General features: G+C 44.9%; 1 protein-coding gene across 1 annotated transcript; it reads left to right on the top strand.

The window, feature by feature from the left end:
* Positions 1–3,994: 3,994 nt before the first annotated feature.
* On the top strand, positions 3,995–13,176 carry LOC310837503 (uncharacterized protein; the record flags this gene model as incomplete). The annotated part of the gene is made up of 6 exons (XM_083724190.1): positions 3,995–4,139; positions 6,510–7,024; positions 7,860–7,986; positions 8,979–9,073; positions 11,282–11,399; positions 11,827–13,176. The coding sequence occupies 6 exons, from the start codon at positions 3,995–3,997 to the stop codon at positions 12,654–12,656; spliced, it is 1,830 nt and encodes a 609-aa protein (XP_083580316.1). The 3' UTR covers positions 12,657–13,176.
* Positions 13,177–13,715: the final 539 nt, after the last annotated feature.

The following is a 13,715-nucleotide window of genomic DNA, read 5'->3' on the forward strand; positions in this document are numbered from 1 at the left end:
CAACGTCATCGAAGAATCTACGCAGGGAAGAGACTAATCCTTTATTCAGAAGATACACCTTACTCTTCCGCACTCAGGAAAAACTGTAGAACGAGATTCTATCACTCACTGTAGAAATGAATGCTAGGCAAGGAGTCATATTGATGTGCTGACAACAAAGAAACCTAACTGTTTTAAAAAATTTGATTTCCACTTGCTTTAGTAACATAGAGAGAAATTATGGTCTATAGGTTGGTGGCCCAAAATGTGGTATAAATCGTGACAGGGGACAGCTCCTGCTAGGCTTCCACTCGTCCCTGCATAATGTCCCCCCAAAGCCTTTTTGGGAATTTAAGGTCACCTTCTGAGGTGGGATATGAGTAGCTCCTAAGCAGAAATGCTGTTTGCTCAGGTGAGTTTGTCTCGAGGGGAGGGAAAGGAGGGAAAGTGCAGAAACAGGCAGAGGAAGGAAAGGGTGTGTGGATTTGCCGAGTGTGCGAGATAGATCTTAAGCACACACTAAACACTTACATGTTCATTCTCTCTCTCTCACTCACACACACACTGTCATGCGTGGAGAGTCCGCCTCCCGCTCCGGTAACTTCACAGATAAGAATTAACAAGCAGTTTACCGTATTTTTCGCTCTATAAGACGCACCAGACCCCAAGACGCACCTAGTTTTTGGAGGAGGAAAGCAAGAAAAAAAATATTCTGAATCTCAGAAGCCAGAACAGCAAGAGGGATCACTGCGCAGCAAAAGCAGCAATCCCTCTTGTTGTTCTGGCTTCTGCGATAGCTGCGCAGCCTGCATTCGCTCCATAAGACGCACACACATTTCCCCTTACTTTTTAGGAGGGAAAATGTGAGTCTTATAGAGCAAAAAATACGGTATATTTTATAGTTCTTTTATTCAGGCATCAGCTTGCAAGCAACAATCCACACCCCTCCCCAAGGAGAGGAGAGCAGTTGGCTTCTCTAAATCCTCCTGCTTCCGTCTTCCGCAGCAACCGAGGTGCCAATGGGAAGTTCCTCCTCTTCTCTGCGTCCCCAGAGTTGTTCGTGACTGGACCTAATGGTCACGGGTACCTTTACCTTTATAAGACAGCCGACCTCAGTAGAGCCAGCAGGGGAATTTTATTTTATTTTTTGCTTGAGGCAGAGTAGGAAATGGGGGCCCGCTCCATAAGTCAAAGTGTGGAATATTCAAAGCTAAGGAAGTTATTCTGGCCCCTCAGGAACAAGATCCCACAAGTGCCAGAAAAATAAAACTACATGACCGTACATTTGCTGCCTTGTCATGATGCCCCAAATCATCAATCTCACATCAGGCTAGACTGGAGAGAAGAGGCTTCCTATTGGCTCAGCTTTTGGCACTGGTCATTACAAGGAGACTGCAATTATGCTTGAAGGTGCTTCTCTCCTCCTCCCTCCTGATCCTTTTTCTTTTTGTGTTGTGTCTTTTAGATTGTTAGCCTGAGTGCAAGGACTGTTTGAGAGCAGGGTAAAAAAAATGCTTTAGATAAGCAAGTAAAAAATAAAATAAACGGTGTACATTATACCTGCGTATATTAGCAATTGGTTTTCTCAAAACCTGTTTGATCTCTTAACCCATTTCCCTTTGCCAACCGATTTGAAAGGTAAAAAAAATGTGTGCAGGCACACTTCTTCAAATACTAAATATCTGAAGAAGTGTGCATGCACACGAAAGCTTATACCAAGAACAAACTTAGCTGGTCTCTAAGGTGCTACTGGACAATTATATATATATATACAGTGGTTCCTCGGGTTAAGAACTTAATTCGTTCTGGAGGTCAATTCTTAACCTGAAACTGTTCTTTACCTGAGGTACCACTTTAGCTAATGGGGCCTCCCGCTGCCGCCGCATGATTTTTGTTCTTGTTCTGAAGCAAAGTTCTTAACCCGAGGTACTATTTCTAGGTTAGCGGAGTCCGTAACCTGAAGCGTCTGTAACCCGAGGTACTACTAGATATATACTGTCGTACCTTGGGTTACATATGCTTCAGGTTACATACGCTTCAGGTTACAGATTCCGCTAACCCAGGAATAGTGCTTCAGGTTAAGAACTTTGCTTCAGGATGAGAACAGAAATTTTGCTCCGGCGGTGCAGCAGCAGCAGCAGGAGGCCCCATTGACAGCACAGAGTTAAGGTCATTTCCCAAACTTGGGTCTCCAGTTGTTTCCAGACTACAGTTCCCATCATCCCTGACCGCTGGTCCCTCTAGTTAGGGACGATGGGAGTTGTAGTCGAAACAGCTAGAGGAGACCCAAGTTTGGGGAAACCCTGCACTAGAAGCAGTAAGGAACAACAACATCTGTATTTGTGCCTGGTTCTCCAGCTGTACAGCTAGGAAGAGGAAGGTGCTCCAGAAGGTCATAACCACAGCCCAAAGGATTATTGGTCATCCCCTCCCATCTTTGGAAGAACTGTACGGTTCCCGTTGTCTTAGGAAAGCAAACAATATCCTGCAGGATGCATCTCACCCGGGACACAGTCTGTTTGTACTACTGCCTTCTGGCAGGAGATACAGAAACATCAAGTCAAGGACAAATAGACTGAAAAATAGTTTCTATCCAAGAGCTGTGGCCTTCTTAAATGCAGTAACTCGATAGTGTGACCTGGGAGTTTGATGGGTGTGGGTGTGGGTGTGGCTGGAATGTGGTTTGTTTGGTTGTTGTTGTTGTGTTGCTTTTGTTGTTTTTAAGGGATGGCATCCAATTTCGTTGCACTTGTGCAATGTTGCACTTGTGTAATGACAATAAAGAATCTATCTATCTATCTATCTATCTATCTATCTATCTATCTATCTAACAATTTATTTATACCCCACCCATCTGGCTGGGTTTCCCCAGGCCCTCTGGGCGGCTCGCAACAGGATATTAAAAGCACAAAAAGACATCAAACATGAAAAACTTCCCTAAACAGGGCTGCCTTCAGACGTCTTCTAAAAGTCAGATAGTTGTTTATCTCCTTGACATCTGATGGGAGGGCGTTCCACAGGGCGGGTGCCACTACAAAGAAGGCCCTTTCCCTGGTTCCTTGTAACCTCACTTCTCTCAGGGAGGGAACTGCCAGAAGGCCCTCGGAGCTGGACCTCAGTGTCCGGGCAGAACAATGTGGGTGGAGACGCTCCTTCAGGTATTCAATAAGTTGATGCAGGTGCTAACAGTGACTACAGATGGGCGGCATATAAATAATAAAGATATTATTATTACTGTTATTATGACTACTACTATAACCACGAGGGCTGAACTCTGCTGCTCCACTGTGCCAGGGCTTCTTCCCCCCCCCCACAGGAATTTTTATTAATGTTTTCACAATATAATAAAATTATATTTTAAAAAAATGACATCGAAAAGAAAGAAAGAAACAAAAGTAAAGAGGGGAATGCAAAGGAATGAAGAAAAAAGAGAAGAAAGACAACAACAACAACAACAACAACAACAACAATTTATTATTTATACCCTGCCCATCTGGCTGGGTTTCCCCAGCCACTCTGGGCGGCTTCCAACAAAACACTAAAATACAATAACCTATTAAACATTAAAAGCTTCCCTAAACAGGGCTGCCTTCAGATGTCTTCTAAAAGTTTGGTAGTTATTTTTCTCTTTGACATCTGGTGGGAGGGTGTTATTATTTAGAACAGAATAGAATAGAATAATATATAATATATAATATATAATATATAATATATAATATATAATATATATTATATTATATATATAATATAATATAATATATAATATATAATATAATATAATATAATTAATATAATATAATATTGTGTGTGTATCACTCTATGTCTGTTTGTTTTATTACTTCTAGAGGGATACACACACACACAATTATGATATATGATATGATATGATATTAATGTGTGTTTGTTTTATTATTCCTAGAGGGGGAATCTCTCCCCCTCTATGCCAATTAAACCCTGCGCCACGGCTTCTGTAGAGTTAAAACGAGGCGGCCTTCCTTTCCTAGAGAGGACGCGAATGTGGCGAGGAAGGGAGGTGCGGGGTCGCGAGGTCCTCCAGAGCCAACGCTCTTCCCTCCTGCCCAGCCCCCCCCCCATCAGTGCGCATGCCTGGTCCTTCCCGCGGCTTTTCCTGCCTCTGCCTGAGGGGCTTCGGGGACCTGGTGAGCTCCCGCAGACCCACCTCTGGCCCCGGCGCATGTGGGTGCAGGGGAGCCCCAGGGAGGAGGGGGCATAGGGAGAAGGGGGGCAGGAGAGGAGACCCCCTGGGTGGGAGGGATGGGCAGACCCCCAGCACCAGGCAGGCGCTGAATGGAGGGGGAGAAGGGGAGAGCCCTTGGTTTATTGGGGGGGGGAGAGGAGAGGAGCTCCCCCAATAAAATATTTCATAGAATTGTAGGCATGGAAAGGGACCCAGGGGGAACAACGCAACAATCACAAAAATCATAGTAGATAAAGAAGATCGCATTGGTGGAGGGAAGTACTGGGCTGTGGGGCAGGGAGGTGAAGGGGTTAATTGAAATTGCTAAATATTGGTATAGGATTTAAGAGATTTAAATTTTAATAAAGATTCTACAGTGTTACATATGCTTCAGGTTACAGACTCCGCTAACCCAGAAATAGTGCTTCAGGTTAAGAACTTTGCTTCAGGATGGGAACAGAAAGCGCGCTGCGGCGGCAGCGGGAGGCCCCATTAGCTAAAGTGGTGCTTCGGGTTAAGAACACTTTCAGGTTAAGAACAGACCTCCAGAACGAATTAAGTACTTAACCTGAGGTACCACTGTATAAGGAAATCAGATAGCAGCAAGAAATATCAAGTAAACGTATCAGATCAGTGTACAGTGGTACCTCAGGTTACAGATGCTTCAGGTTACAGACTCCGCTAACCCAGAAATAGTAGCTCGGGTTAAGGACTTTGCTTCAGGATGAGAACAAAAATCGTGCTCCGGTGGCGTGGTGGCAGTGGGAGGCCCCATTAGCTAAAGTGATGCTTCAGGTTAAGAACAGTTTCAGGTTAAGAACGGACCTCCGGAACGAATTAAGTTCTTAACCTGAGGTACCACTGTAAATGAAAACATGAGACTTATGGTTTTTTACATATGATTTTATTTTGGAGTTGTCTATTTTGGAGTTGATTGTTGTAAAGAATGTATATTATGTGACTACAATAATAAAAGATTTTTTTTAAAAAAAAAGGAAAGGGACCCAGGGGTCATCTAGTCCAACCCCCTGCAATACAGGAATAACTCAGCTAAAGCATCCATGACAGGTTGCCATCCAATCTCTGCTTGAAAAGTCTGCCACCCTCTGAGGGAGACCGTTCCACTGTCAAACAGCTTTTTGCTGTCAGAATGTTTTTCTGGCATTGCCATTCAAATTATGTCGATTAATAATAATAATAATAATAATTTTATTTATACCCCACCCAGGGCAGCTGACACCAATAAAATCACAGTAAAAACATAATAGGGGCGGAACCAATTTAAAATACAGGTTAAAATGCAATTTAAAATGCAGCCTCATTTTAAAAGTAGCCGATAGATCAAGACCATAAGGGGAGGGAAACATAAGGGTCAGACTGAGTCCAAACCAAAGGCCAGTGGGGTGGGGCTCACCTGCTCACACCCCAATCTTTTATTCTAGTTGGCACCCCTGGCAGTTGATTCACCTCGGTGCCACCTCCCTACAATACCCACACCAGAAAGCCAAGCTGCTTTCTCTCTTCCAAGAAGTCAGGAAGCCGTTTTAATGCGCACTGTGGAATCACAGACTTGCAGAATTGGAAGTCATCTAGTCTAGGATTCTTTTGCCCAGCGTGGGGCTCGAACCTTCGACCCTGAAGGTTACATACGCTTCAGGTAAAAAAAGCCAATGCAATTCTGGGCTGCATCAATAGGAGTATAGCATCTAGATCAAGGGAAGTAATAGTGCCACTGTATTCTGCTCTGGTCAGACCTCACCTGGAGTACTGTGTCCAGTTCTGGGCATCACAGTTCAAGAAGGACACTGACAAGGTTGTTTTCTGCTGCTCCAGAGAAGCGGACTCGGAGCAATGGATCCAAACTACAAGAAAGAAGATTCCACCTAAACATTAGGAAGAACTTCCTGACAGTAAGAGCTGTTTGACAGTGGAATTTGCTGCCAAGGAGTGTGGCGGAGTCTCCTTCTTTGGAGGTCTTTAAGCAGAGGCTTGACAACCATATGTCAGGAGTGCTCTGATGGTGTTTCCTGCTTGGCAGGGGGTTGGACTCGATGGCCCTTGTGGTCTCTTCCAACTCTAGGATTCTATGATTCTATAGGTTACAGACTCCGCTAACCCTGAAATAGTGCTTCAGGTTAAGATCTTTGCTGCAGGATGAGAACAGAAATTGTCTTCCGGTGGCGCGGCAGCAGCGGGAGGCCCCATTAGCTAAAGTGGTGCTTCGGGTTAAGAACAGTTTCAGGTTAAGAACAGACCTCCGGAACGAATTAAGTACTTAACCTGAGGTACCACTTTAATAATTTGCTAACAGAATTGTGTGTTGGATTTGCAGGACTTGGAAGCACCTCTGGGAGTTGCCCTGAGAGAAAATTAGCAATAAAGGGACAGGTCCATTTGAATCCTTTGGGGGCCTTCCAGCAACATAGATCAATGATGGAAGAAGATTCAGCTGAACCTGAAGCAGGAAGGGGTCCCCAAACCACCAAGACTGGGAGCAGTGAGGAATTCTGGGGGGAAACCACAGAGAAGATATTGAGGGAAGAGGACAGCCTCAGCTCAAATGTTCAGCAGCAGCAGTTCAGGCAATTTCACTACACAGAGGCCAAGGGTCCCCGAGAGGTTTGCAGCCGACTCCACCATCTCTGCCGTCAGTGGCTGAAGCCAGAACTTCACACAAAATCTCAGATCCTGGACCTGGTGATCCTGGAGCAGCTCCTGGCTGTCCTCCCTCCGGAGATGGAAAACTGGGTGAGGGAATGTGGAGCAGAGACCAGTTCCCAGGCGGTGGCCCTGGCCGAAGGTTTCCTCCTGAGCCGGGCAGAGGACAGGAAGCAGGAAGAGCAGCAGGTAAGAAAAATTAATTTTAGGGCTAAGAATTCCAGGGAAGATATGCTTTTATGTAGTGAGCTGAATCCTAGAATAATGGGATCCAGAATGCAGCAGTCTGATTGGTCCGCAGGAGCCACCCAATCCAGCTCCAGGTGGAAGTGAATCAGCGACCTGATTGGCCTGCAGGAGCAGCCAATCAGGCTCCTGGATGAAGTGAATCAGCAACCTGATTGGCCTGCAGGAGCAGCCCGGAATTAACCAATCATGCGGGGCCTATTCTGTAAATAATGTATATATAGCTAGATGTTTTGGGGAAAGTTTCATTCATAGCTACTATGAGCTGAATAAAGAGCATGAAATTCACACTCGACTCTGAGTGTATTTTATATGCTTAATTGATTTTATTAAATGCCCAACTCATTTTGTTTTTGTTTCTTCCAAATAATAATTCCCCCTACACACACACACACACACACACACACACTATAGTGGTCAGTTATCCCCACTATAAATAAAGTGGCCACTACAGTGGTACCTCGGGTTACAGACGCTTCAGGTTACAGACTCTGCTAACCCAGAAATAGTACCTCGGCTTAAGAACTTTGCTTCAGGATGAGGACAGAAATCGTGCGGCAGCGGAAGGCCCCATTGGCTAAAGTGGTACCTCGGGTTAAGAACAGTTTCAGGTTAAAAACGGACCTCCAGAACAAATTAAGTTCTTAACCCGAGGTACCACTGTATAAATAAAGCGATCAATAGAGAGCATGTTGATAAACTCGCTTTGTGAGTTTGTCCAAATCCCTTTTCTGTTTCTTAACCCCAATCCCTCTTTTGATCTTCCTTGCTGTTTCAGGTAAATGGTATGTCGTCAGAAGGGACCAACGATTTTCATGAGGCAGAGAAGACTCTCTTGGACGCCGGAGAGCATTCGCTGGGACGGGGGACAGCCCAGGAGGACGACAGCGGGGCCTCCTTGCTGGGTAAAGATTAACCTCCTCTTTATTGTTTATGCAAGCAATTAATGGGATTCTTTTAGGTTCTGCTGAATCTTTGGGAGGCAGGACACATTCGTCCAATTAAACAATAGGTTTATTTTTAATAGAACTGAAATATAAAATGCACAATAATGTCCACACTATAAATGTTATGTGAGACATTTTGTAATGTCAAGGTGTACTTAAGATTTGTGTCACTAAACCTCCGAGAAAATTTTTTGCTACTGACTGATGGGTTTTTAAAAAATTATTATTATTATTATTATTATTATTATTATTATTATTATTTTTCAGATTTATACATTTCACTGATTTTACAATCATTTAAATTTCAAAACTTGATTTCCTTCCCCCTCTTTCTGCAGTTCCTTAAATTTATTTTTTAATATCTTCTGCATATCCTAATTATCTTAATTCGCTCATTTATTCATCTTCTTTAAATATATACTCTTATTACAATAATCCTGCCAATGTTTTTATCCCTTTACAATCTATCTGCAAATATTCAATAAACCAATGCCATTTTTTAAAATAAAAAGTTTGTTATCTTGATATCTTATTCTTTCTGTAAGTTTCTCCATTTCTGCATATTCCTTAAGCTTATGTATCCATTCTTCCTTTGCTGGGACTTCTGCTTCTTTCCATTTGGGAGCAAGTAAAATTATTGTTCTCGAAGCTACAAACATGAATCTGCGGGAGGCAGTGGAAGACAGGAGTGCATGGCGTGCTCTGGTCCATGGGGTCACGAAGAGTCGGACACGACTAAACGACGACAACAACAACAAAATTATTGCCTCTGTAGCCACATACATGAAGAAAATTCAACACAGTTTAGGTAGTTCTGTCCCTATAATTCCCAAGAGAAAAGCTTCTGGTTTTCTGTTATTTTAAACATTCTTTTCATTTCATTATATATCATTTCCCAGTAAGCCTTAAACCTTACTACAAAATCAATGGATTTTTTGTCCTGATCTCAGGGATCTTCTTGTGGAATGGAATGATGCCGGCAATATCTACTGAGCCATCTCTTTTTGGTGCTGGAGGGGAAACGGCTGTTGTGACACCTGGCCAGGTACGGAGACGGACCGCTGGGAAGAGAGTCTAGGGGCTGTCTTTCCCTTCCTCACCTCCTTGGGTGCAAAGAATTCCTCCTTCCTTTCTTCCTGCCAAAGCTGCCCACTAGGAAGACCGGGGAAGCCACTCAATACAGTTTATGTTCTACAGGATAATAATAGCATCATAGAATTGTAGAGTTGGAAGGGACCTGAGGCTCATCTAGTCCAACCCCAGGAAGATGCAGCCATCCCAGCCTCCTTTCCTTGACTAGCGTGATAAGAATTTTAAGGTCTTAGATACCGTATTTTTCGCACCATAGGATGCACTTTTCCCCCTTCAAAAATGAAGGGGGAATGTGTGCGCGTCCTATGGAGCGAAGACAGCATAGCCCCGCGACCCTCTGCCGGCTGGAGAGGTGACGTGCGGCTATGGCAGGAGCCTCTATAGCCGCGCATCACCTCTTCAGCCGGGAGAGCGCGCGCGGGGCTAAAGAAGCCGCCCTTACCCTCTCCCAGCTGGAGAGGTGACACGCAGCAATTGCAGCAGCCTCTTTAGCCGTGCGCCATCTCTCTAGCCGGGAGAGCGCGCATGGGGCTAAAGAAGCCCCCCCCCCCGCGACCCTCTCCCGGCTGGAGAGGTGACATGCGGCTATGGCAGGAGCCTCTATAGCCGCGCACCTTTGCGCTGCTCCCCGACCTGCTCTTTGGGGCTGGTGGTGGGCTTCCCCCCACCAGCCCCAAAGAGCAGGTCGAAAGGAACCTGAAGCCTGGAGAGAGAGAGGGGTCGGTGCGCACCTGAAGGCGTCTGAACGCACCTTAAACGGCACCTTGTTTTAGAGGGGGAAAACAAGAGGGGGGAAATTATCCCCCTCTCCGCGCAGTGCCTCCTGCCGCTTCGCTGAAGGGGCGCTGGGCAGAGAGGAAGAGAATTTTTTTTTTCTTGTTCTCCCCCCTCTAAAACAAGGTGCATCCTATTGTCTGGTGCGTCTTATGGTGCGAAAAATACGGTATATAATAAATGTACCAACCAAGCACGTACATAGGTCAGCACAGGAAGACCGACCTGAAACCATTTTTGATTCCCAAACTGACCAAATGTTTTCCCTGCAAGGAGGGAGGGGGGTCAGAGAGCCTTCCTGAAGGAATAGGTTACCCAAACCTGACTGTGCAGTGTGCAGTCACCCGAACTGGGCCCCAGCCCCAAAATTCCCTAATTCTTCTTCGATCATTAGCTAAAATCCATTAGCTTGAGATGTATAACGCAAACCAGCTGCATAAACAGTCTCCTCCTTTATTAACCCATGAAGGCTTAGTGGATGGCCTTGTCAGTTCCGAGCGGAGACAGGATGGTCTTATCTTACCGGTTGTAAGCTACCTTGACCCCGTTGATGCACAGACCTTGCACAGACCCTGTCAGCCCACGCGCCTGGGGATGGCGCCAGCCAAGATAAGGAGTACAGGAACAGGAATCTCTGTTCATGCTCAAGGATGTAAACTTACATGTATAAACACATGGGCTGGATTCCTAGGGAGGGGGGAGGGGGCTTGGAGGGGATATATACTGTATGCAATTCCTCTTTCTTTGTGCTTGCTGTGAACCGATTCACAGAGTGCCTTCTGCTGCTCCGGACAGCAGAAATAAAGACTCTTTCTCTGAACCAAACCTCAGTGTCTCTTGACTCCTTCCTCCCCTCTTGGGAGCAACCAATCAGTGGGGAAGGTCTGAAAGGCTACATTCCCATTGTCTCAGGAATTGAGTAATCAGCATTTTAATGGGTGACAGACTATCATGGGTGACAGGCTATCAGGAAAAGCAAACAGGAAAAAGAAGATTCAAATTTCTGCTGTAGACCACCCCTTCTGTGATGTATGTATGTTGTTTCTGGGGGTGGTCTTGATCTACAGGGTGGCAATTTCAAAAGTCTTTATAAGGCCTTGCATGCCATTTTTCTGGGTCCCTCCTCTCTCCTGCGGGTGATGGGAGCACCCTGTTGCAACAGATCAATAAAGATCAAGCTTACTAGCTGCTTTGCTTCTCAATATTCTCTGGTTGGCCTCTGTTATTTTCTCCTACCAATAGGGAACCTACGTAAGGAATCTAGATGGGCTCTTGGATACCCCCCCCCATAAAGGAAAAGGGCAGGTTTTGTTTACAACACTAGCCATCCGGATTTTGCTGGTAGGTAATGTTTACGATAAAGAGGAAACTGTTCTTTCACTTTTAGAGTCCGGTGTCCTTCGAAGACGTTGCTGTGTATTTTTCAAATGAGGAGTGGGCTGTGCTGGATCCCCACCAGAAAGTGCTGCATAGAGAAGTCATGGAAGAGATCATTGCCTCTCTCGGTAAAGGGCTTTGCTTGTTTTTATACTGTATTTTGTTCTGTGAACTGCCTTGAGATCTTACAAAGAAAAGCGGTATATAAATTTACAGTCATACCTCGGGTTGAAGTTGCTTCAAGTTGAGCACTTTCGGATTGCGCTCCATGGCGACCCGGAAGTAACGGAACACATTACTTCCGGGTTTCACCGCTCGCGCATGTTCAGGCGGTCAAAATGACGTCACGCGCATGTGCGGAAACGGTGAATCACGACCTGCAGATGCGTCTTGCGTTTACTTCAGGATGTGAACAGGGATCCCATTCGTATCCAGAGGTACCACTGTACTAAATAAATAAATTTAATAATAAAACAAGTCTTTTTCAGTTTCTCCTTTATCAGAAGCATTGATTGAACTTGTTCAGTGATTTGAGACTCCCCATTTCTTCCTCAGGCTCTAATCGCCACAGAAAGAACCGCCGGAGTCCTGCCATTATTCCCTATCAAAGAATTCACACCGGGGAAAATTCGTATCAGTGCTTGGAATGCGGAAAGAGCTTCAGGCAGAAAATAACCCTCATCCGCCATCAAAGAATTCACACCGGGGAAAATCCGTATCAGTGCTTGGAATGCGGAAAGTGCTTCAAACAGAAGATCACTCTCATCCATCATCAAAGAATCCACACAGGAGAGAAACCATACAAATGCCTGGAATGTGGAAAAGACTTCCTTCGCAGCTCTTACCTTACTTCCCATCAGAGAATCCACACAGGGGAGAAGCCGTATAAATGCTTGGAATGTGGGAAGAGTTTCACGAGGAAGAGAAGTCTCACTTCTCATCAGAGTATTCAGGCAGGGGAGAAACTATATGCGTGCTGGGGTTATGGAAAGAAGTTCTGTCATGTTTCGTACCTTACTTCCCATCAGATAATCCACACAGGGGAGGAACCCTATAAATGTTTGGAATGTGGGAAGAGCTTCCTTCACAATTCTCGCCTTACTTCTCATCAGAGAACTCACACGGGAGAGAAACCGTATCAGTGCTCGGAGTGTGGGAAGAGTTTCACTCGGAAAAGGAACCTCACTTCTCATGGAAGAATTCACACAGGAGAGAAACCATATCAATGCACTGAATGTGGGAAGAGCTTCCGACACAGGCCGTACCTTATTTCCCATCAGAGAATACATACCGGGGAGAAACCTTATCAGTGTTTGGAGTGTGAAAAGGGCTTCTATCTTAGTTCTAGCCTAACTCGCCACCAGAGAATTCACAGAGGTAGATAGGCACTTACTCCCACATGTGGTGGACTTGTATAAAGGTAACTGGTTTTTGGAAATGTGTATTCTGATCGTTTCCCAAACATTTTCAATGACCCACAAATGGCACTCCCCCCAAAAAAATGTTTGAGTGGGGGTGGGGGGTGTATACAATGATCTTTTTTGGGGGAGGGGGACCATGGCAGCTGCCCATCTAAGATGGCCTGTAAGACAGAGTTGTTCCGCCTGGCCTTTGGCTTGAAATCAATTTGATTCCCTTCCCCTCTTTCCTTTTTCCTTTCTCCTTCTGTGTTGGAACTCCTATTTGGGGACTTCCCTGGCTTTTTTCTGGCCCAGTCTGGATAGTTGGCCTTGCTGAAGTTTTTGATTTGAGTTTCCATTGAAATGAGGCTGCATTCTAATGTTTTAATGTTGTATTTTAATCTTGTTTTTTAAGTTGTATTTCAAGCAATTTGTTTTTATATCAGTTGTTAGCCGCCCTGAGCCTGGTCTTGACTGGGGAGGGCGGGGTATAAATAAATTATTATCATCATCATCATCATCATCATCATCATCATGTAACCATTGTGGGAGATCAGAAGACATCCGATGCCAAATCTGGGGACTCACACTAACAGAGAAGTTAACAAATGTGTGCACTTTGCAATCCATGCTCCAAAGATTCATTTTATGTAACGTTCTGCTTTGTTCCACATATAGCTTTTAAAAAAGCTGGTTATCCCCTCTTCGTGGTGCAGCAATAAAACCGCTAGCACATTTGCAAAGCTAACCTGGGCCTGGTATGGTTTCAAGTTGGACTCTCAACTATGTGGATTGCAGGGGGTTGGACTAGATGACCCACAGAGCCCCTTCCAACTCTATGATTCTGTGAAATATACATGGCCTTCTGTGGGTGGGGTATCCGAGGTTAATTTCCACCCCCTAATATTATTTAGCATCATCTGTGATGAAAATTAAAAAGTAGGAATGTTAATGAACAACAAGCACGCATTGTGTTCAGAATCTGTGAGCTGGTTTCTGTTTTGCACCTCATCCTTCATATTATTGTGTTTATTGTTCTTTTGT

Source organism: Podarcis gaigeae, assembly GCF_964106915.1.
Source record: "Podarcis gaigeae genome assembly, chromosome: 2".
Lineage (NCBI taxonomy): Eukaryota > Metazoa > Chordata > Lepidosauria > Squamata > Lacertidae > Podarcis > Podarcis gaigeae.